Genomic DNA, 24,198 nt, shown 5'->3' on the forward strand with positions numbered 1-24,198 from the left:
GACACCCCCCCCCCCCAAAAAAAAAGAGGAGCTCCTCCACCCTTTGACAGGTTTTGTTTTTAATCCTGTGGAGTGCCTATATCCAACCACCCTCCTCACCAAAAAAATTAAAAAATAATTCAACCTGGTGGGGGAGACGGTTTTGTCGCAGACAACCCGACCAAATCTCATAAAAGGATTTCTTGTATATCTCATTAAAATCTATCCAAAAACATATTTGAATGATTTTTTGGAGAACACAAGTTATTTGGCCTAAATTTGGTAAAAAGAGCAAAAATTCAAATTTCAAGATGGGGCTAATGACCAGTGGTACAACTTGAAACCAAGTGTTTTACAAAATTTGGAAGACTTGTCCCAAAGGTTCTTCCAACAATACCAACATTTTATGACCTGCACCTCCTACAGGGTAAAGGGTTGAGCTGAAGTTCAAATGAAACTCACCACTTACTTTCTGGCAAACTTTTCAAATGTGACTTCGGGGCTTCTGGTGGGTTTTTTTTTTCAAAAGCACTATTCATTACGAGTCGAACGACGTGCTACACATGACGGTAGCACATAATTCAAGTCCAGGGTGATTTTTCTGGTCAAGGCCAATTTTTTTTAAACTTTTGGCTGACCTTTGCCAGATCACAGGTTGAAAGAATGACCAGCATTTCTAAATTCAGCGTGCCTAAAAATCGTCAGGTGAATTAGTCTGAGAGCGTTGCACAATAAAATGCCCCTTTTCTGGTTGAGTTGGTGTGTGATGACTCATTATTAATGTTCACCAATAAAAGAGTGGAGAAATTTCAGCTACATACTCATAGTAAAAATGAGTACAAGCTATGACCAAGCATGGAACGCAACTCAACACAGCGATAGAGGTCAGCAGCAGTCATTATCAAGGAAAGATTTCCAAGGAAGTGGAAGCTACTGTTAGCATGTGGGGGGCCTTTGAGGCAAGGAGCTGCTGTACGCTTGGCCTTTGAGAGGCAGGAGTTGCACCTGGAACACACCCATAAAAGTGAATGGAGAGGAGACAGGCAACATCGACAGATAGAGAGAACAGATCAAGAAGAGGAGATACTGGTCGATTCACTGGGATCGCATTGCTGTTGTGTTCAGACGGATTCTCCCTTCAAAACGAGGCTCAGTGTTTGGCATAACCAGCCACTTAGAGTGCCTTTTCTCCAAGATTTGCATGCTTTTGGCAAGCCGTTCATCCCTGGTGACACTACTGTGGGGAACCTGACAGTATTAAGGCTCCTTTATCTGTGACTGACATCATCAATCCAAAAACAGGAAGACACCAAATAGAGCACCATTTCTTATCACAATTCAGCAGACAACTTTTCATGTGTATTTCTGTCACCACTTGGTCCTTTGCTTTACATTTGACTTAGTTGCAGTTGCCTCTGCTGTTATTGAACCCTAAAGTAGATAATCATCTATGAACATGCCCATACTCTGTCACTGTTGCCCTGGTTTTAGGATTTAGGAGATTGCGTTGACCGATTTGGTGAATAGTTGATTTTGTGCATTTGCTTAGTTAAGGGTAGGTTGAAGATAATTTGGGTAGAGTGTTTAAATTGTTTACAAAGAATTATTTTTCTATTACCATCATTGTGGCATGAGTCTTGTTTACTCCAACCACTCAGAATTAACGCCGCAGTCAGCCCCGTGACTCAGGTTGTGGTTACTGACCTTTTGGGCATGGTGGTCTGAGTGCAAGCTTTGGGCTGTCGCAACCTTCAAGTATGCCATAATAGAGCAACGACATTGTGCCATTCCAAAATGGACGGTTCTTTGCTTATAGATCACATTCTCAATCACTAAACGTGAGAATTAATTACCTTCGCATTCTGCGAAAGGTTATGTTTTGGTCGCTGTATATTTATTTATTTGTGAATATGTGTGTTTGTTTGTTATTCGCATAACTCAGAAAGTATTAAACCGAATTGCATGAAATTTGGTGGGATGATTCGTGAGTATCCAAGGACGATTTGATTAGATTTTGGGAGCGATCGGGTCATAGGTCAAGGTCATGAAAAGGTCAAAAACACTCTTTTGAGCATAACTTCCTTCATAATACAGCTATCGACATGCAACCACCACCATATTGTTCCATGACGAGATACCTTTCAGATATGTAGTGTCGGATTTGACGTAACGTCATCGGAAGTGCGTCTAAATGACGTCACAAGATGACGTAAATTTTCAATTTTTGATCTCATCAGTTTTGATCATACCGTTTTGTAGGACTTACCTTAAGGACGTCACATACCAAATTTGACTTCGATCGGACTGACCGTTATGACGTCATTGACGTTTGAACATGACGTTTTTCAATTGTGGCTAAAATGTCCTGATATTTTACATTCAAATATCTCTATAATTTATAAAGCAAAGTCTCCCAAATCCAGGCATTAGGATCAGTACCAAAATATCTGTTTATTGATGTACAGGTTTTGCCAATTAACTCTGGAGTCAAGGTCACACTCAAGGTCAAAATATACTTGTAGGCATAGCTTCAGATCTAATAGAGCTATTGACATGAAACCAACGTTAAAACGTTCAGTGAACTACGAGCTTTCAGAATGGTAGTCCCCGATTGGACGTGACGTCCCCGGAAGTGCGTCAAAATGACGTCAAAAGATGACGTCATTTTTCAACTTTTTAATTTTTCAGTGTTTTTCATTCCATTTTGTTGGACTGACTTCAAGGAGGTTACACACCAAATTTGACGCCAATCAGACTAACGGTTGTGACGTCATGGACGTTTTTCAAATGTGCCCGGAAAAAAGTTGCGGCGGCGAAGGTATGCGCTCTACCGAGTGCCCGTTCTAGTTTGTTCAAGTTTTGGAAGCAGCACGTATTTCAGGAACTGCTTGCAGATCCATTTCAGCTGCAAGTAGAATGAAGAACGAGTCCTGCTGTTGAAGGCTGGTATCGATCACAATCAGCGGGCAGGTGAAACAATGGATGAAATCAACGGAAGTTGATCGAGATATGTGAACCACTGTGGGAAGCAAGAAGCTGATGTTTCAGGCGTTAACCCTTCATCAAAGCATCCGACTGGGTGGTACAATGGTTAGAATGTTCCCCCAGAGTCTGGGAGGTCAGCAGTTTGATTTTTTTTTTTACAGGATAGAGCATGGACAAACCCCATTGGTTCGCATCCATTGTGAGAAGGATATCCCTCCTTAAATACCCTGCGAAATGTCGAAAAACGTTACGCCATCAATATGTTGTAATCAATAACTAGTCTCCCAGGAAGTTACGTCACCTCCCAACAGCTCAGCAGCTGTGTTTGTCTGAAGTAAAGTCCAGCGTTTTCTCGTGTATGAATTTGTCTGCATGATTTTGTTGCAGTTCCTCCATGAGCCTGAGACAATGTACAAAAATAGAATAAGATTTTTAAAAGGAGATGTTTATCAATTATCAAATCCACCATCTTGAATAATCACTAAAGTTAATTACCGAAGTGACACTGTATGACGAAAACAACAACAATTATCACTATAGTACATTATTTCACATGGAGGGACTTTCCAAAATGTTATATCCCCACCACCACCACCACCCCAAAAATCTAAGTATTTGCAGCAGAAATATTTCATTGAATCATCACTGGAAGTCAGCAAATGTACGAGATGTTTCAAAGTGAGAACATCTTGAATGTTTGTCAGTATGCAATGGGATTATCAGTATGCAGATATCATTATATCATTCCATAACCATGTAGCCTGTTTCCAAACAATAGATTCAAAATGCATTTGCTGACCTGACCAAGCAGTGGTATTACGCCCCTGGTACCGAGAATCAGACTCAAACCGCATGCCACCTATAGTAGGGCACCATCGTGCACATCCGACAGAAAGGGTTTGTGACTTCAATTTCACAAAGATCTGCGTCCGGAGGATCAACCAGCCAAACTCGTGAAGTGCCATATGAATCTACAGTGACAGAGATAATCACCAATTCAACACAGAAGGTATTGTTACGGATTCTCCGCCCGCCGGCATGCGAACGACCGCGTCTAACCAATAGCGGCCGCTTCGCCCACCGAACGGACAATCCAGTCGCGGCTTTCCGGATCAACACCGAAAACCAGCCACGGGTGTGTTTTTAAGCACACCACAACCTTGTCCATACTCTACCCGCGCTTCAGAGTCAATCGCCGAATTGTCTATATACCTAATTAATCGCGCGGGCAGATTACCGAGAGATTGTACCTCAACGGGACCGCTTGGAAACGAGCCGCTTCAGCAGCTCGCTTCCTTTTGGGATAACCGAGCGGGGTATTATCGCGCAGTCCCGTTGGACCCGATCACTTTACCGGCTATTTAAAAACCAACTATATTCCGAGTGCAAGATGGCAGCTCAATTAAGGAAAAGACGCAACGAACGGGGTACATTTAAACAAGCACATTTATTTACGAACAACACATAAGCAATGATGCAGTCATGCAGGTATGCAAAACACGCATGCAGTCATGTATCAATCAAGCAAAAGTAATGCAAAAGAAAGAGCTAATACCGTCTATCTATTATGCACAGTTACTTATACAATTCTACTTGATGGACTTCGCGCCACAACGTTCATACAAAGAAAAGCAAGGAAAAACCCCAGGACAGATAAGGGGTAGACGGGACCCCTTGGGGTCTTCATAACACCGAACCGTGTAGACCGTAAAGGCTCCGCGAGGCCACGCTGGTTACCTTCACCTCGCTGGGGCGACCCGCAACGTCCCGTCCCTTCGGCCGCTGTCGTAACCGCGGTCCGGCCCAGGCCTCGTCTGACGGCCCGGTGATTCGGGCCCAGCCGGCAACGCCTCAGAGGAACGAACGGGCCTTATGCTCTTTCCGAGTTGATGCTCTCTTTAAGAGCCCGTCCGTCCCTCGCGCTGCTCGGACTGTCCCGAAGCCCGATCACCTCGGACCGTTCGCTGCTGGCTGGCAACCTCTCCACGTCCCGTACACGAACGCGCAGCTCTGCGCAGCACAGCAGGCTGGGCTGTGCCTTCAGTTCCCGTCTCCTCCGCTCTCCTCAGCTTCCCCACCGACTGCAAGCTCCAGACTTCTGCGCAGATCCTCGACCCCTCCAGACTTCCACCGACTTCCACAGACCTCTCGTTCCGCGTGCCCTTTTATCTCGACGGCGCATCGCCCCTCCCTTTGCGACGCGCGGGGGAGGAAAATTTCAAGAGAGATCGGCCCGGCTCTTTTGTTTTAAGCGTTGCCTCCCCGCGTCTCTTCCGCACATGCTTTTCGTTGGGGGGGAGGGTGAGGCCGTCGTCCGTTCTCTCCCGACTAATGTCAGGCTTCTCGCAACCCTGCTGAGGTGGAAACGTGGTGGTGGTTAAGGTGGTTGTTGTAATGGTCGCGTGGCTGGCGTTTTGTGGTGGTCATGAAGGTGGTGTGGTTGGGCGCTTGTGATTAAGGTGGTTGTGTGAAGACTGTGGTGGTGGTTGTGAAGCGGTTGATGAGAGCGATGGTGGTGGAGGTGGTTGTTGTGAAGCAGTTGATGAGAGTGATGTTGGTGGTGGAGGTGGTTGTTGTGAAGCGGTTGGTCCAAAATAACGATAGCAAAAGAAAAACGGCTAACTCAAAGATCACAGCCCTAATCACACGAATAATACCCATTAGACAATGGTGGGGAAATCTAACTGAACACAGACTTCTCGGCATAACTGAACTAAGGACCTATATGGTGCTCTGCGAATTTCCACAGCCGGAACAGTACAAATAGGCCATTCTGCTCTTTTATCTCCCCAAAGTAGGATAGTCATCAATGCGGTCAGATCAACAGCCGCAATATTCACAGCCAGAACTTGCCAAACTTTGGCTAACAGCGCAGTTTACAAAACACTATTTTTCATCACAGTACTTTTTTTTTAAGTTGTAAGTATTGAAGCGTAAAGGAAGAGAAGTAATTCAGAACAACCATAGCCATTCAGAACTAGAGAGTTCATAGAACACCTTACCTAATGCAGTCTTAGGGAAAAAGGACAAGGGAAGTCTCTTTTAAACTCTTACTTATTGCATTTCCGAGCATGATCTACATTTCCTACGAGTCCAAATATTGTCTGAGAGCGCAAGCGACAAATTTGGTTGGTCAAGTTGACGTAAAATGCCATAATATTTGTCCAAGTACTGCTAAGCGGAAGGGTTTTGAAAGTGCCAAGAAGGCAATGTGTTATACTGTGTTCAAGTAACTTCTTCTTACTATAATTCACTGTCTGTCCGTCTGTCTGTTCCCAGGTACTGCAAAAACGGCTGAACCGATCGCAACCATTTTTTAGGTGTGTAATCCTGGGACCCCTTGGAGTAAAATAGGCATAAATATAATAACATGACCCCCTTGACGGCTCCCATAGGGAGCAAGTGCTTCCAGTATAATTCAATTGAAATAAAATAAAAGTTTTAAAGGTTGTAGAAGAAAAAAAATTACAGAAGTTTGCCGCTGTTGATGCAATCTTTCACACCATCGTATTTAGCACGTTACATTAGTTATTCACGCCTGCTGTTTGTGTCCTTTATGATGTCCAGAAAAACAGTACGTTTCCTGTTTGGAATCATTTTCAATTTTATTTGACTGCCAGACAGGCACAGTATTAACTTGAGGGGGAGCACTCGGTAGAGTGCAAAACTTCCGCCGCCAATACTGCTAGGTCACTCAAGTGAACCTGATATCCTATTCATTCAATTTGACGTCAACAGTGCTCACAGAGTTATAGTTTGCAACTTTCCCTTTTACATACTCAATTCATTCGTCATAACTAGATTCCTTGAGACAGAAATTGATTTTACATGGGTATATCCAGCCAGGCCCCCCGAACAAACGGACGCCAACGTTGACAGACGGAATGAAAACGTCATTCTTGTTACAAAAACAGCTAAAATTGATGAAAAAGTGGCTGAAATTGAAACCAACACAGTAATTATGGTCGCAATAGCAGATATAATGGAAACCAACACGTTTATTCTACACACAAGAACGGTCGTGACGGAAACAAGAACGGTCAATCCCGAAATAGATTGGTGGGGAACGGAAGCAAGATTGGTTGTGACCGTCGCGAAACGTCCTAGAACGAAACAAAAGCAGTTCATTCCGGTTACTGTAGTGCGAACAAGATGGCGGATGCAGTAGAACAACCTGTTACGGTATGTAAATTTTTAGTGCTTGTGCCTCGAACATAAATGTAATATAGATAATATATAGTGGGTAGTACCTGATGTAGTTTTAACAATTTATTAAACCGAATTTTGTTGTGTTGATAATGTTTGGTTTGCCTGTATTTCGAGCCCCCGAGTAAAGGATCGCTAGTTGTGTATGCCCAGTTCAACATAGGGGATCGTGTCTGGGATCTTTTTACAGTTTTTACTTCATATTAACTTTGTTATTTTATTGGAATTTGCAATTTATTATTACTATCAAATTTTACCTAGTGCAAATATAAACGATCAATCATCACTGATCGCTGCAGCACGGGGGCACGAATTTCACAAAATGTCAGCCACACATTAATTCAAGAGGGCACATTTATCGCTGCTTGTATAATATCCCGCACCACAAACGGGTTTTCATTAACAGACATGATATATTAAAGGCAGACTACGTTAAAGTTAACTTACCATAACTTCAAGAACTTTTCAAGCCACCATGTTTTCCACGTTATGGTAACCGGAATGAATCGCTTTCGCTTCGGTCTCCGCCGTTTCGCGACGGAAATAACCGATGTTGCTTCCATTCCCCACCGTTCTATTTCGGGATTGACCGTTCTTGTGTCCGTCACGACCATTCTTGCGTGTAGAATAAACGTGTTGGTTTCGGTTTTATCTGCTATTGTGAGCGTAATTACTGTGTTGGTTTCAATTTCGGCCACTTTTTCATCAATTTTAGCTGTTTTTGTAACAAGAATGACGGGTTTTCGTTCCGTCTGACAACGTTGGCGTCTGTTTGTTAGGGGGGCCTGTATCCATCTGAAGTTCCAAAATCAGCCGCAATTATAACGTTGGCATGTTTTTTTGTTGGAAATCACTTAAAACATGGAGAAATGCAAAAAAAAGAAATCGAAATTTTGTTGAAAAAAAAAGTTGCAAAAATTTTTTTCTCTAACAATTTTTTTTTGGGGGGAGGGGGGGTTGTAAATCACTTAAAACATGTAGAAATGCAAAAAAAAATTCAAATATTTTTTCAAATTGGCTGCCATAGCGGCCATATTGGATTTTGGACCAAGTCCAAAATCTAATGGCATGATCCCTGGACCAGACCTAACCCCCCCCCACCAAGTTTCGTCGAAATCCGTCAAGTGTTTCCGCAATACTGTTCACAAGCAAACAAACAGAAAGGGGTGAAAAGAGTAACCTCCATCCATCTTCGATGGCGGAGGTTAAAAATAAATAAAATTTAACTTAAAGGGCACTCTTCGACGGCACGATGTCACCAGATATGCCTCCGCCCACATTATTAAATCAATATACATACTTGTACCAAGTTTGATTTAAATCCCTGAAACCCAGATTCAAAATCTATATGAATAAAAGGCAGTGTATGTGTGTTGTGTGTGTTGTGTGTGTTGTGTGTGTTGTGTGTGTTGTGTGTGTTGTGTGTGGTGTGTGTTGTGTGTGGTGTGTGTGTGGTGTGGTGTGGTGTGTGGTGTGGTGTGGTGTGTGGTGTGTTGTGTTGTGTGGTGTGTTGTGTGGTGTGTTGTGTGGTGTGTTGTGTGGTGTGTTGTGTGGTGTGGTGTGTGGTGTGGTGTGGTGTTGTGTGGTGTGGTGTGGTGTTGTGTGGTGTGTGGGTGGTGTGTGGGGTGGTGTGTGGTGTGTGTGGGGTGGTGTGTGGGGTGGTGTGTGGGGAGGTGTGTGTGGTGTGTGGGGTGGTGTGTGGTGTGGTGTGTGGGGTGGTGTGTTGTGTGTTGTGTTGTGTGTTGTGTGGTGTGTTGTGTGGTGTGTTGTGTGGTGTGTTGTGTGGTGTGTTGTGTGGTGTGTTGTGTGGTGTGTTGTGTGGTGTGTTGTGTGGTGTGTTGTGTGGTGTGTTGTGTGGTGTGTTGTGTGGTGTGTTGTGTGGTGTGTTGTGTGGTGTGTTGTGTGGTGTGTTGTGTGGTGTGTTGTGTGGTGTGTTGTGTGGTGTGTTGTGTGGTGTGTGGTGTGTTGTGTGTTGTGTGGTGTGTTGTGTGGTGTGTTGTGTGGTGTGTTGTGTGGTGTGTTGTGTGGTGTGTTGTGTGGTGTGTGGTGTGTTGTGTGGTGTGTTGTGTGGTGTGTTGTGTGTGTGTTGTGTGGTGTGGTGCGTGTGTGTTGTGTGTGTGGTGTTGTGTGCGGTGTTGTGTGTGTGGTGTTGCGTGTGTGGTGTGTTGTGTGGTGTGTTGTGTGTGTGTGTTGTTTGTGTGTGTTATGTGTGTTGTGTGTGTGTGTGTTGTGTGTGTGTGTGTTGTGTGTGTGTGTGTTGTGTGTGTGTGTGTTGTGTGGTGGTGTGTGGTGTGTGGTGTTGGTGTTGTGTGGTGTGTTGTGTGGTGTGTGGTGTGTGGTGTGTGGTGTGTGGTGTGTGGTGTGTGGTGTGTGGTGTGTGGTGTGTGGTGTGTGGTGTGTGGTGTGTGTGTCATGCACCCTCCCTCCCGCAGTGAGTCGCAATGTTTGGTGAGGTGTCGCTCTCCCCGCCTCCCCCCCGTTCATCCTCTCTGCCTCCCCTTCTCACCCTACACATATCTATCTGTCTGTCTGACTGTCTCTCTCTCCACTCTATTGACCCATCAGCGAAGTATCGGGTTGTATTTTAATTCATTTTATTTTTTTGTGTACCTTGTCAAACGAACAACAATGGGAGCAGGAGACAAGAAGGACAGGAGAGGAAAGGAAAAAAAACAGTGGGCAACAGAAACATCAGGAGATCTGTGGAAGGGAGAGGGATGGGGTGGGGGTACACAGGGTAAACAGAAGGGACACTACAGGGACTTTCAGGAAGGAAAGCAGGGAATTTGAAAGAGGTGGGTTTGGGGTGGATTAATGGGGGTAGAAAAGATAACTTTCATATCGATTGATGCAGCGGGGTCAAGAGAAAGAATTTTTTAAAAGATTTTTGTTCAATCCAATACAGCTGTCAGACCATGTGACCGATTAATTATAATTCATGAACGCCTTGGTTTCTCTTCGATCTGTCAAGCCATTCTGAAGAAGATTTTTTAAAAGGTTTACTCTTCAATAACTCATACTGACAAACCATGTGACCTGTGATGTCATAGGTGGAGAACATTTTGTTCCTCATGGATAGGCAATCATACCTGTAAAGGTTTGCTTCAATCTGTTCAGCTGTTTCGGAGAAGATTTTTATGTTAAGAAAAAAAAAAAATAAATATATATATATATATATATATATATATACAGTAAGTCGTCGACTTATGACCACGATCGGTTCCGACCCACCAGTCGTAAGTCGATTTGGTCGTAAGTTGGCCAACCTTTATTTGTAGTGTATAGGCCTATGCAAAAATTACTGTGTGTATATTATACTGTATAATGATATAATAATCATCTGTAAGTTATATTTTATTAACATTTTTTTTGTTCATTATTGTTATAACCATGGTTATAAAAACCATTTTATTATTACTGAATAACGTTTTTACGTCCGTCAGGTTTAAGTCAAACACTGCATACCACAGTACAATTGGTTTAATATTTGCAAAAACATACAAAAAATCGAAAACAATTTAGTCGTTACAAAACATACTAAATTAAAAAAAATACAAAACATGTAATTGGTCACTCGTGCTTGGCTGTGGATCGTCGATGTTATCGTCGATGTTATCAGCTGGGGCAGTGCTTGGGGTAGCTGGAGGAGTTGTTTTTTTTCGTAAACATTGTGAGCTTTGTCTGAATTGTTTGTTTCTTTTTATCCTCGTAAATTTCACGATACGGACGAAAAACATCGTGTGCCATCCGTTCAACCTTACGAGCTCCTTCCTCATCTGCACTCGCTGCTTCTCCAGTCACTCAAACATTATGAATTTGGAATCTCTTCTTCAATCTTTTGAACCAGCCAGTACTTGCTACAATTTCTTGACTGTAGTCTTCTCTGGCGTGCTCTTTCAAAGTCTGAAATAGACTTCTAGCCTTCGTCTGCACAGTAAAAAGGCTTAAAGGTGTCCGTTTTGGGATCTGATCTTCCATCCAAACATGCAGCAATTTCTCCATTTCGTGGATGGGCCCGGTCCGTTGCGTTGTTATAACTGTCGATCGCATGGGTGCAGAACCTTTCACAGCTCCACGAATCCTTTGTTTATCTTTCAAAATTGTCGACTCAGTAGAGTGTGATAACTTAAGATCACGTGCGATCGCATTCACTTTGTTTCCTCCTTCGTACTGTTTGATCACCTGCATTTTTGTGGCGAGATCAATGGCCTTTCTTTCCTTCTTGGCAGTTGAGGAGTAGAAGATAATTTCCTCTTGGTAGACATCTTGGGGGTTTGAAGGAAAATTTGTAAGACAAACGGATACTGATAAACTGCACTATACCGAGACCACGCTAACATGCTAGCACTGGTGGGCGCTGGGGCGGAAACTGTCGTACGCCCAGCTGGGCAACACTCGCGCAGCCAGACATGGAGCAGTCGCGGCCAGACATACAGTACATATCGCGGTCGTGGTCGTGGTCGTAAAGTCGATCAGTCGTATGTCGCAGAGGTCGTAAGTTGAAGACTTTTTTATATATATATATATATATATATATATATATATATATATATATATATATATATATATATATATATATATATATATATATATATATACACTTACTATTACGGATCCAGGGTGGCGGGATTCTCACCCGATCCTTGGCGCCACCCTCACAAACCGCCATCTCCGGGGTTTATAACGCCGGCCGGCTCAGCACAGGCCTCGGGTCACACGTCTTCAATCGCGATACCAACGTAATCCTTGTACCTTACCAGTTGGGCAAATAGAACCCCGGTTACAGACTGGTTGTGTCAGATGCCAAGCCTTTTCTGCCAGTCTGTAACCATTTTGGTTTCATATGCCAATCGAACGGATCGTTCGACGCAACACAAATTAATCCATAGCGGCAACTTCAGACGAATCAACCAGATTTATTGGGGAACATCGGGGAACACAACACAAGCAAAACATTCACGACAATGTTTTTATGAACAATCTTTAACCCGTTCTTAACTAAGGGACTATGGACTACAGGTTTCGAGGGGGTCCCTACCGAGATATGCCTTCAACAACGTGCAGACAGACAGACAGACAGACAGACAGACAGACAGCATGCATGCAAGACAGAGTACTTGGTGATGTCTCATGGACGAGAGGACAGTGTCAAAAGCACGAATGTCGCTCGCAACAAGCGGATGTCAACGGATTCGAGCCCAGAGCTCGAACGCGCCACGTGGCAAGATAGCGGCGCCGTACTCTTTCTTTTCGGCACCACACGCGGTCTCCGCACACTCTGACCCCACAAGACCGCCAGATCAACGATGGGCCTCAGCCGATCTCTCCCAAGGTCCAGCACACAAATCCAGGCCTGGCCTGTTCACCAGAAAAGGCCCAAATCGAGGTGCCGAGCTCCGGCAAGTGGATCGGCAAACGTGTCGAGCCGTGAGGTGAGCAAGGATCGTCAGAGGCTCCGTCGTTTCCTCTCTTGTCTTCCCGCCTCGAAGCCCGACTTCTCAACTCTGTCCTCTCAGTTTCTTTCTCTGCAGAATCACCTTTTCTTTCCTTCTCTATGCTCGCCTCTCAAAGCCGACCGCCGTCTCTCTCACGGCAGAATCACCGCCTCGTAAGAGTCGATCGCCGACTCGACGTGCAGGCAGCCTCTCTTACTGCCAAAAATGCAGACTCGGCGCACTCAGGCTCAGCGTCTCTCCCAGCAGATTCCACACTGTCCCTCCTTCATTCGCTCGCTTCGAAACACGAGCACGCCTCGAGAGTGACTGTTTCCACACACTGAACTATTTTTCTCCACAGTTTCTCTTTCGTTCGCTTCGACCCCGAGCACACCTCCCTCCGCGAAGCTGACAAACTCCTCCCCTTAGCTCCACCTCCTTCTCCAGGCCACTCCCACTCAGCCGACTAGGCGGGGCCTATCATCCGGAGAGGGGAGGGAGAAGAGGAGCCCGCGGAACACCACCACTGTACGAACAATAAACATGCATCCAACACCTCCCAACACACATGTAACGTCCATTTTACCAAACAACCTAGCAAAACATGCATTTAATGGGGGATCTGAGCTAATCCTATATTTAGTAGTCCAATAAGGGCCATTTCCGTAACAATATATATATATATATATATATATATATATATATATATATATATATATATATATATATATATCTGCCAAACCATGTGACCGATTACATAAGCAAAAAAAAATTTTACCAATACAATTTAGCCCTGACCCTCAAAAAATTTCATTCTGATCGGATAAAGCGTTCGACATATAATGATGACACGGATGGCATAATCAGAAATAAAAATCACACTTATTTCTCATGGGGAGTACTTGACATATTCTAAGTTTCAATTTTTTCCATGAAGCGGTTTCGGAAATAAAGGTCCAACGTTTTTCCTCTTTTCCAAAATGGCTGCCATACCACATGACCTATGACATCATAATCATCATTAAAACATTCCACACGCGTAGTCGCACCTATGGTGAAAATTTTGTCGATCGGATAAGTGGTGACAGAAAAAATAGAGAAAATTCGCATGGACGGACGGACGTATGGACAACTCAAAAAACGTAATGCCTCCAGCGACTTCATCAGCGGAGGCATAATAATTGCACCTGTGTCCAAAGGAAGCGATTCAGTTTGGAATGTTTAATATGAAATACGCAAAGCCTACAAATGAATGAAAACCATTTGAATTACCCCTGAGAACCCTTCAGAATTAACCTTGAGAACCATTTGGAATTAAACACAGTGGGTTAGATAGATTCTTCTTCTTTATTTTTGACAGATGGATAAGACATACCTGAATGTTGAAGGGGCATCACCACGAAAAAGAAAGAAAGAAAAAAAAAAAGGTATCACCAACTTCCTCTGCACAGATGCACGATCGGAACAAGTTCTGGACAATTTGCCAAATTCGGAGCCAAAGTACTAGTACTGTTACGAATTTGGAAGCCTTGTGCACACAGACAGACAGACAGCCATCCCCGTAGCTTAGTTATTTCGATAAGTATGCGTTTCCAATTACAATTCATCCCCTGTGTCTAATGGGAATTACGTGTTCATGCGTTGCGATGTTATTTTATAGATAGGATTTTTACACTTATGACAACGCCAACAACACTGCTCGAGGAATTGTCTGCGCTGTTCAGGCACTCATGAAGCGTTTCGTTCTGGCCTGGCGCCAAATGAGTGAATGCGTCATTTTGCGGCCAATGGACGACGAGCGGATCAGAGCCGGGGCGGTCCTTTGCAAGAAGGAGGAGCCGTGACACGCGGTCCGCCCAATGAGAGTAGGCCACGCATAAGCGGACCGTGCCTGAGAAGGACGACGAAAGAAAGGAGAACAAATATTTTTGCGCCCCGTCAGTCGAGCGCGAGGTCTGGTTCTCTCATCGCATCTCGACGCTGGTCTGGTCCCATCGCGCTGGCGCTGGTCTGGTTCTCGGATCGCATCTCTCGACACTGGTCTGGTCTGCTCGACGCTGGTCTGGCCTCATCTCGTCGCTGGCGCTGGTCTGCGTCTGGCTGCTCTGGTCCGTCTTTTGGCGACCGGAGCTCCGGGAAGGGGTGGACGTCCAGCCGCGCGCTCGCGGCCAGGTAGCCAGCCGTCCTGACTCCCAGCCAAACCATCCTCCGCTGCTGGAGAGCCGAATAAAGACCATTTGGGTCAGTTTCGTGTGTGTGTGTGTGTGTGTGTGTGTGTGTGTGTGTGTGTGTGTGTGTGTGTGTGTGTGTGTGTGTGTGTGTGTGTGTGTGTGTGTGTGTGTGTGTGTGTGTGTGTGTGTGTGTGTGTGTGTGTGTGTGTGTGTGTGTGTCCGTGGGACCAGTCTATAAGTAGGAATTGTTTAAGTGCTTTTGCCTTGTACAGACTTGCAATGCTTAGTCGTGATAACTCTGCCCTTACATGCTTCCCTCGTTCCCCCGATTATTGTAAATAAATACCCCTATTGTTGAATGTTTCAGCTCGTCCTTGTCCTTTCATTTGGTTTGGTTTAGCACGGTGCGTGTTGGGTGATTAAAAAGGCCGTTGCTGCTGTAATTGTGCATTTGGACCGACGGGACCTCGGTAACCATCCGCTCGGGTTGCGCACGGTTCGAGCACGGAAACGGCTCGTCCCGTTCGAGCTCCGTCGAGAGTGTGAATTCCTTGGTAGCTCGCCACGTGGGCCTCTAGGTATTTTGAAGTTTGACAAATAACCCTGTACCACGTGGTTGAATTATTTACGATTGATGGTCCTGTAAGGGACCCATACCTTCGGAGTTATCCAAGGGTAACGATCTGAATTCCGGGTGTTCGGTGGAGCCGACTCAACTGCTCCATCTAGCGGTCGTGCTCGCCGCCGATACCCAGCCCACAACAAATTGGTGTCAGGTGCGGGTTTCGAACCCCTCCGCCACCACAAAATTCGGATCAGAGGTGTAGGGAGCAAATCCCCACCCCCCCCCCTCCCGTTCCCCCAAGCTATGAGCATTTTAAATTTTATCCCCAACACGCAAAATGGCAAGCCAAGATGGGCTGAAGCAGGTGGGTATAGATGTAGCGTTAAAGGAATCTATGGCCCAGGATGAAACTACAATACAGGATACCGCCATGCAGGTTGACCATCCCCCACAACCGGACCCAGAGGTCATAATGGGTGTGGTAGGAGCGGCGGCGCAAGAGCGCCCCCTCCGTCAAATTTCCCCCTCGGTCCCCAGCGAAACCGCGACTGATCGTTGCGGATCGGCTCCGCTCGAGCCATCGGGCATCGAACAGTTGATACGAATGATGCAAGATTTAAAAACGAAGACGCAAAGCATGGAGCGCAAAATGGACTCGAACGCGCGAAATGTGCAAGACATGAAGAACGAAATAAAATCAAATGCGCAACGGATGAATGCGAATGCACAGGCACTGCAGGCCACGGGGCGGTATGCAAACGCAGCGAGGTGAGATGCAGAGCATGGGGTTGAGTCTCCAGGCGGGGCAAGAGGCAATGAGAGCGAACTTGAAGGAAGTGAGTGGCAAAATGCGGATCGTGGGCGAGAAAATGGCGGCACCACGTGGCGGAACGACCAAACCGACCAGAGAGAGTGCAAATTGTGTCGGGCCCACGATGGAGACTGGTGAGGTCGGGATGACGAGAGACGCCACCACAATTGATAGGGAGACATGTAGGACGAGACACGAGAGAACGACGGAAAAATTAAGAGGTGACGGAGACCCAGATAATGAGTGACAAAGGAAGAAACGAATGAACTTGAGGGGACGAGGGAAAAATTCACGGAGACACAACGGGAGACGCAGGAGACAAAGGAGGGAACACCAGAGACGCGGGAGGTAGAACAGGAAAAGGTGAACGAAATACGGGGAAACAAAGATAAAGAACACACACGTAGAGTTAGTTAGTGGGGGACAAGTCTGAAGACGACGATGGTTCACGAGCGGTATTTGATGATGTAGATTGTTTCAGAAGTCAAGGATGAGACAATGTGATAACGTTTGACCAAGTTATAAAAATGATCAACATGATGTGGTACGAGTGTCAGGTTATTAGCTGCAAAATGTCGAAAACCCGGTTTCGTTCAACAACTTTAAAAATTTGACCTTTGCATAACCTTTAAAGGTCACAAAACAATGTTGTGGACATTAAAATAAGGAAACAGGATACATGCTATAGCTTATTGGAGTTACTTCGTCGAAGAAGGTCGAAAACCCGGTTCGATTCCCACAACTTTGAAAATTTGACCTTTGTGAACTTTAAAGGTCAAAAGTCAAGGATTATGACCTTTGGTGCAAAACTTCCTATGGAACATTCCAGGAACAATATAACGTCATATAGGCTATATGGCATTTCGCACTCCGCGGATTATCCATACTTTGATGAAATTGGCGTAAAAACAAACTTGAAGGGGGCGCCACGGGCATGGTGTTAGAGATAGAGCAAACTGGTTTCAAGACTTTCGGTGGGGAATGACCTCAAGATTATGCATAAAAAAATATTGTCATCCCAGCTCTCAAAGTTTGGGCGGTCGTATGATTTTTGTCAAAGTTCGAAATTTTCTAAGTTCGTGACCTTGACCGTGGGACGAAAATGAAGAAAAAAAAAAAATCGAGCTCCGTGGGACTATGCAGGTGCCATTGGGCTAACCAAATACCGAAAACCCCTGCCAGATTTGACAAACCCCTCGGAGAAGATGGATTTTATGTCAAAATTCGCAATTTTCTTAGTTCCTGACCTTGTGACTTTGACCTTGGGATGAAAATGGAAAAATAAAAAAATAAAATTAAAAATTAAAAAATAAAAATTAAAAAATTTAAAAAAAAAAATAAAAAAATAAAAAAAAAAAATCGAGCTCCGTGGGGCTATGCAGGTGCCATTGGGCTCACCAAATACCGAAACCCCTGCCAGATTCGACAAACCCCCTCGGAGAAGATGCAAATTGAAATCGGCGACCCCCTAAAAACATGTTTTTTGGGTGTGGATCCGCCCATAATGGGCGCACCATGCCCATTCTCAGGAAAACACAACGAGATCATGATATAAACCTCCCACGAAAACTTTATCAGGATCGGATCAAAACCCACGGAGCTATGCTCGGGACAGACAGACAGACAGACACACAACAATAACGAATATCGTGGTCACTTATTTTTTTCGTGAACCAACAATGAGGTCGAGCTGGTGGAATGTTTCATGACCCGGTGCAAGCAGCAGGATAGCCTCCTTAAGGAACAGAGGGAGAAAAGACTCTTTCGAAGCAGATCGCGACGAGGTGAGTCCGGTTGGGCCGAAAGAGGTTGAGCGGATGAGTGCTGTGAACAGGTACACGCGGAGCGTACGAGGCCCGTTCGGAATTTCGCGAACGGCCCTCGCGCGTGCAACTACATGGAAGGATTCCGGTGCGGGAATGTCCCGCGTTTCGAAAGAGACCATCGCGCAGATGGTTAAAATGTAGGCGAGTGTTGATCGAATTCGGCAAACAGGGGTACCCATGTGAGCGCATGTGCGAGGCATCACATGCTGCGCACCGCGTGTTCCGTTGGCGGAACGCGTGGAGCGAGCCCCCTGGACGACATGCTCGGGCGAGCCTGCACAGCAAGCCGTGCAGGTTCCTTGGGCGAGTGACGTCACCGGGGATTTCCCAGCGCGAGTTGCGGGTGAGCTGCACACGTTGGCTCGCGTGGGGAATCCCTCGAAAGCGAGCACTGTTTGTGATGTGCAGGGCGACAACAAGGCTGCACGTATCGCCCGACGGAAGGGACGAACGGGCAAGCTATCGACCGCCACCTTGGCGGTGCAAGAAAAAAAAATCCTCGCTCCAAATACACAGCCCTGCTTGGGCATAGGAGCACTAGTTAGCGGGCAGGATTTAGCTTAGTTAGGCCTAAGTCACATTTGGCCCGGTGGCCGTCGGGTCTACCAAATCTACGGCCACTAGAAATTATAGGGCGGCCGCAGTATTTCCACGGTCACACAATGTAGCAGTCACATATGTTTTTATTTTTCGGGGAGCCGCACGGCGTATTTAGAAATTGTGGAGACCGAAAACGTGGGGGTGCCGTATGGTCTTTGATTTGATGTCGCACGGTGACCTTAGGGCGTCCCTGCGGCAGCCATAGAATTTTCAAGGCAGACGCAAGGTAGCCTCAAGGTGCCCGAAAGGCGACCGCAGGGGGGCCCTAAGGCGAACGTGCGGCCAGACGGATGGTAACGAGTGGGTGTATATATATATATATATATATATATATATATATATATATATATATATATATATATATATATATATATATATATATATATATATATATATATATATATATATATATATATATATATATATATATATAGTGACGTCCACGGGACTTGAACAGTCCCGCCAACGTAGAATGAGCCGAAACGATGGAGGCGATTTATTTATTTATACCCAAACATGGCGGTTCTAATCGCTCTACCGCAAACGGGACGAGGAAGGTGGCACGAGTCACTTTTCACTGAGTTGACGATGTTTATTTGTTTTTTATAATTACCAGAAATAACAAGACTCGGCAAGAAGAGGGGTCCGGGGCGATTCGACGGGATGGTGTGGGATCGGGCGTGGGGAAAAAAACAGACAATTCCAATGAATATACAGTTCTCAATCCCTCTAAGGCGCCAAACACACACACACACACACACACACACACACACACACACACACACACACACACACACACACACACACACACACACACACACACACACACACACACACACACACACACACACACACACACACACACACACACACACAACGTAGCTATCTCTGGTGGTCAGGCTGGACCGTGGTGTGGACGCAACTGTCCCTGGATCGGCGCCAGACGAGCCGGCCTTGCTCTCGCCAGGGGGGGGCAGGAGAAACCACGGTGCTGTCGACCTCCTGGTCCTGGCCCAAGTCCGCCCACAGCCGCCAGGGAACCAGCTCCCACGCCAAGCCGCGAGCAGGAGAGGGAGGCAGGTCCGCCCGCCGCCCGACCCCGCACTCCGAGTCAGCAGAACCCCAGAGCCAACCAAAGCGAGACACGAGGCTCGGCAAGGCTCCCAGGCACGATCGACTCCACACAACAACCAGGACGCTCTCTGCCGCCACAGCTTCCACACCAAAAAAAACCACGATCTTTTGGTTGTAATCTTCTTCCTCTTCCTTTTCGACCCCGAACAGAACCTTTTTATCCTTCGTCCTCGTCACTCCAAATCGAGCCGTTTATTGGTCCACCGCCATCGCCTTCCGCCAATCATGATCACGGGGCGGAGCCATCCGCTGCACTGTCCTGTGACGTCACGGCCAGTCTCCAGAGAATACCAAAAGGGGTTTACGCAGACACACTTACCCTATCCCGTGTCCCTATCTAATTACGTGACATTTATCATTTCCCCCTTGAAAAATGAACATTTACTAGACAACTTATCACCACTGAATTGCTACTTATTACATCGAGATCCTGGTAAACTCGAACAGCATGGCATACCTAATTAAACATCCTAATTACCCTTTGAATGCATACCCCCCCCTCAAACGTAACAATATATATATATATATATATATATATATATATATATATATATATATATATATATATATATATATATATATATATATATATATATATATATATACACACCAGTTCTTTTTTTACTGAAATAAAAATATAACAGTTCGGAATATACCAGTATATATATATATATATATATATAACTGAATATACCAGTTCGGAGTACCGTGGTGCCCCCAGAATCCGAACGCCCCATTGTTTGAACAAATTGGAATGCGAACAATTTTTGAGAAAATTTTGCCCTAAAAACCGAACACATTTTCAAAAACCGAACACAACGTGGCGTTCATGTTTGTTCATGTGCGTCTCCCCCGCCTGTTTGACCCGCATCTTCGCGCTTTGTTCATTCAGTTTGTCGGTGGAAGTACTCATGAAAGCATCTCTCGTGTGTCGATCGCTACTTTACCTCGTATTTTCACCTTGATTTGTGGTTTTTTTTTTTTTACTCATCTTGTCTTTTAATTAATAACAAACAAGTGAAATCCTTCAATACATGAAAAGGCACATACTCAAGTTCCCAGCAATATACCTGGCAAGTTTCAATTAGATCGGACCAGTGGCTGTCGAGAAACAGCGGTCGCAGACGCACAGACACACAGAAATTGCTGGAATTTTCGATAGACTAGTGCATGCCCGTAGATGTGTGGCCGTACGTGCAAACCCCCCCCCCCGCAAAAAAACTCAAACCACGTGCCAGAAACAACAACCACACAAGCCGTTCCTTCGCTTTCACGTGCGTGGCTGTACGTGCAAAATTTTTATATATATATATATATATATATATATATATATATATATATATATATATATATATATATATATATATATATATATATATATATATATATATATATATATATATATACTTTAAAACTGCTTGCCAGAAACAACCACACAGGCCGTTTCTTCGCTCTCGCATGGCCGGTACGTGCGTGGCCGTACGTGCGTGTCCGTACATGCAAAAAAAAAAAAATTCAAACCGAGTGCCAGAAACAACAGCCACACAGGCCGTTCCTTCGCTCTCGCGTGCCCATATGTGCGTGGCCGTACATGCAAAAAAAATAAAATAAAATAAAAATAACTTTCAAACAAACACACAGGCCATTCCTTCGCTCTCATAAACGACGACTGGATTGGGGCATTGTGTTTATGTATAAATGCGGATAAGAAATCATTAGAATACAGCAAGTCATCACTATCCAAAAGTAGTGCGTGCCCGTACGGAATGTTCACATCATTCCACGAATTATCGCTTGCATTGAAGTAACAACTGCTGTGATACTTACACACAGAGTTAATTAAAATCAAGTTTACCTCCCTGTCTTTGCTTGCCATGACATTCACTGCAATTTCCCATTGGCACTCCTACCCCACGTTAACTAAAGCACCGATCGATCCCCATCGTAACCAGCATGGCAAGTGACGTCATCGTCGGCCGGCCGTGCACCGGCCTACGCAGCCACGCACACGCAGTAACGTGTCCTGTGATTGGTAACTAAATGGCGCATCGGCCACGCCTACACAGCACGTGTCCTGTCATTGGTTGGTAAATAAATGGCCATAACTTGGGAATCACTTGTCCGATTAATATCAAATCTTGAAAAGGCACATACTCAGGTCCCCAGCAATATACCTGGCAAGTTTCAATTAGATCGGACCAGTGGTTGTCGGGAAACAGCGGTCACAGACACACAGAAACACACACACACACACACACACACACACACACACACACACACACACACACACACACACACACACACACACACACACACACACACACACACACACACACACACACACACACACACACACACACACACACACACACACACACACACACACACACACACACACACAGCTGGAATTATAGATAGACTAGTACGTTCCCGTAAAAAAAAAAATAATAATAATAATAATAATAATAAATAAATAAACCACACAGGCCGTTTCTTCACTCTCACGTACCTGTACGTGCGTGACCCGGAAGTTCGATATTATTCGCAGTTACGATTATTCGCAATTTATTTTTAATACCCAATTATTCAATTTGCGCCAATGTATTGTTGTGGTTACCAAATTCGCAAACCACCATTCAGGTCCCTTAGGTGAGGTATCTCGGTAAGTACATGTGTAGTTAGGCCCAAACCCGTTGTCTAGTGGGAATACGTCATTTATGCGTGCTGCGACTCTTTAGGATAGCCGTTTTTCTTTTACTATCTTTAATTTGGACCAACCGCCATTGTTACCACCCCCAACCACAACATCAACCACCAACCACAACGCCGCTTCACCACAACCGCCACGACCTTCACGTCACACCTCGCAACCGTCACATCGCCACCGTTCTTGCGCCGCTTGGGGGTACCGGTGTTGGACTCGTGCAGGGCGCGCGCCGAACAGCGTGTACAAAATCACGGATTTTGTGCTTCAAAAACGGATCAAAAACGACACACGCCCACTTTTTGCCGTCCAATCGGTGAGCGAGGGGCGGGTGGCCCCGCCCCCAGGGCGTTGGAGGGCGATCGATATATGCAAATTTATGGATCAAAAAGCATTCACGCCCACTTTTTCTCGGGCCAATGGGGAGCGAGGTGAAAGGTCGAAGGGAGGGGGTCAAAGATGAGAGGGCGAAGCCACGGGGCTGATATAAGCGACCGTGTTCGTCAGTCCAGGAGTAGTAGAGTCGAGAGGGAACAGAGAGTTAAGACTTCGCGGGCGGTGGAGTTGGCAAGAAGGAGCTGGTCGTCGTGTGCGTTGGAGTCGGAGCGGAGGGGACGGAGCTGTGGAGAGGCGGCGAGGGCAGACGAGGGGGTGCTCGCGTCGTGCAGGGAGCTGCACCCCAGGGAGGCCGACAGCGCGACCTGGCCGAGGTGGAGACGCTCGTTGCGGGGCAATAAAAATCCTCTATACCCCGAGGATCAGCAACCCCCTCCTGTTTCCCCCCGCGCTGAGATAGTGCGACCAAGGGGGCCCCTTTCCCACCCCCTACCAGACACTGCCCGCGAGGCCCGCGGAGTTGAGGCACCATCGCCGCTCCGCGTCTCATCACCAGACGGGTAGGCCCGACCCGGTCTCGGCCTCAGGCCCGCCTCATCCTTGAGGGTATTCTTTCCTTGGTTTTGGGTATGTGTTGTCGGCGCCGTCTGTGAAGTAAAATTGTATAAGTGTTGCCGTGTGCTCGGTAGTCGGATAGCTCTGCATTGTGTTTCTCTTTTATATTTGCTTTTTGTGTAATATTGTGTTTTTCTTTTCTGTGTGCTTTTGGTGGAATTGTATATGTGTGCTTTCCGTTCATCGCGAATAAATGTGCTTTGTGTTGAACTGTTTCCCGCTTCGCTTCGTCATTTCCTTCATTGAATCCTCATCTTGCTTCACGTAAAGGGTTGGTAGTGGGCTGAATACGCCCGATAATTAATCGAACCGTCGAGGTCGACGATAACACCGCTCGGTTATCCCGATAGTACGGAACGGGTCGCTTAAGTGGCCCGTGTCCGAAGTCGACCTGCGGCGAGGTGCGATCGCCCGGTTCTCCCACTCCGCGTGGGTACTTAGGTAGGTCGAATTTGGCGAGCAACCCTATCCCACGCGAGGGCTGATTGGCTCGATCGCGATGAGACCGAAAGGTCCACCCGTGACTGGTTCCCGGCGTTAGTCCGAGAGGGTCACGACTGGATTGTCCGTCCGGTGGGCGACGTGCCGCGATTCGAGTTACGTGGCCGTCAGCACGCCGGCGGGCGCGAATCCGCAACAGTATTTACCTTTTCGCAATGTCGTGGCAAGGAAAAACAAAAAGAGAAGAGAAGAGAGAGAAAAAATTTACTTCTTGGTTCGGAGCATACCAGCACTCTGATGTTCCCGAAATTTATACACTGTCTAATATGAAAACGATCACAACTTGGGCCATTGTGTTTATCTATAAATGCGCATAAGAAATCGAGAAAT

At 45.8% G+C, this 24,198-nt stretch overlaps 1 protein-coding gene across 8 annotated transcripts in view; it reads right to left on the bottom strand.

Annotated features, from left to right (window-relative positions):
• MRM1 (mitochondrial rRNA methyltransferase 1) overlaps window positions 1-24,198 on the bottom strand; it is a 43,761-nt gene that overhangs the window by 15,050 nt on the left and 4,513 nt on the right. For 4 of the 8 annotated variants that reach the window (XM_085879263.1, XM_085879264.1, XM_085879261.1 and 1 more), the window contains exons 2-3: window positions 3,764-3,935; window positions 3,266-3,364 (exon numbers count right to left, since the gene is read on the bottom strand). The exons of 1 other annotated variant lie outside the window; for it this stretch is intronic. In XM_085879263.1, coding sequence (XP_085735389.1) covers window positions 3,266-3,364; window positions 3,764-3,929 — 265 coding nt within the window. In that variant the 5' untranslated portion in view covers window positions 3,930-3,935. The remainder of the gene's footprint in view (window positions 1-3,265; window positions 3,365-3,763; window positions 3,936-24,198) is intronic. 3 more of the 8 variants (XM_085879268.1, XM_085879265.1, XM_085879266.1) reach the window with 1 other exon arrangement.

This window comes from Eptatretus burgeri, chromosome 4, assembly GCF_056783735.1.
Source record: "Eptatretus burgeri isolate ZD-2024b chromosome 4, Ebu_testis_v1, whole genome shotgun sequence".
Lineage (NCBI taxonomy): Eukaryota > Metazoa > Chordata > Myxini > Myxiniformes > Myxinidae > Eptatretus > Eptatretus burgeri.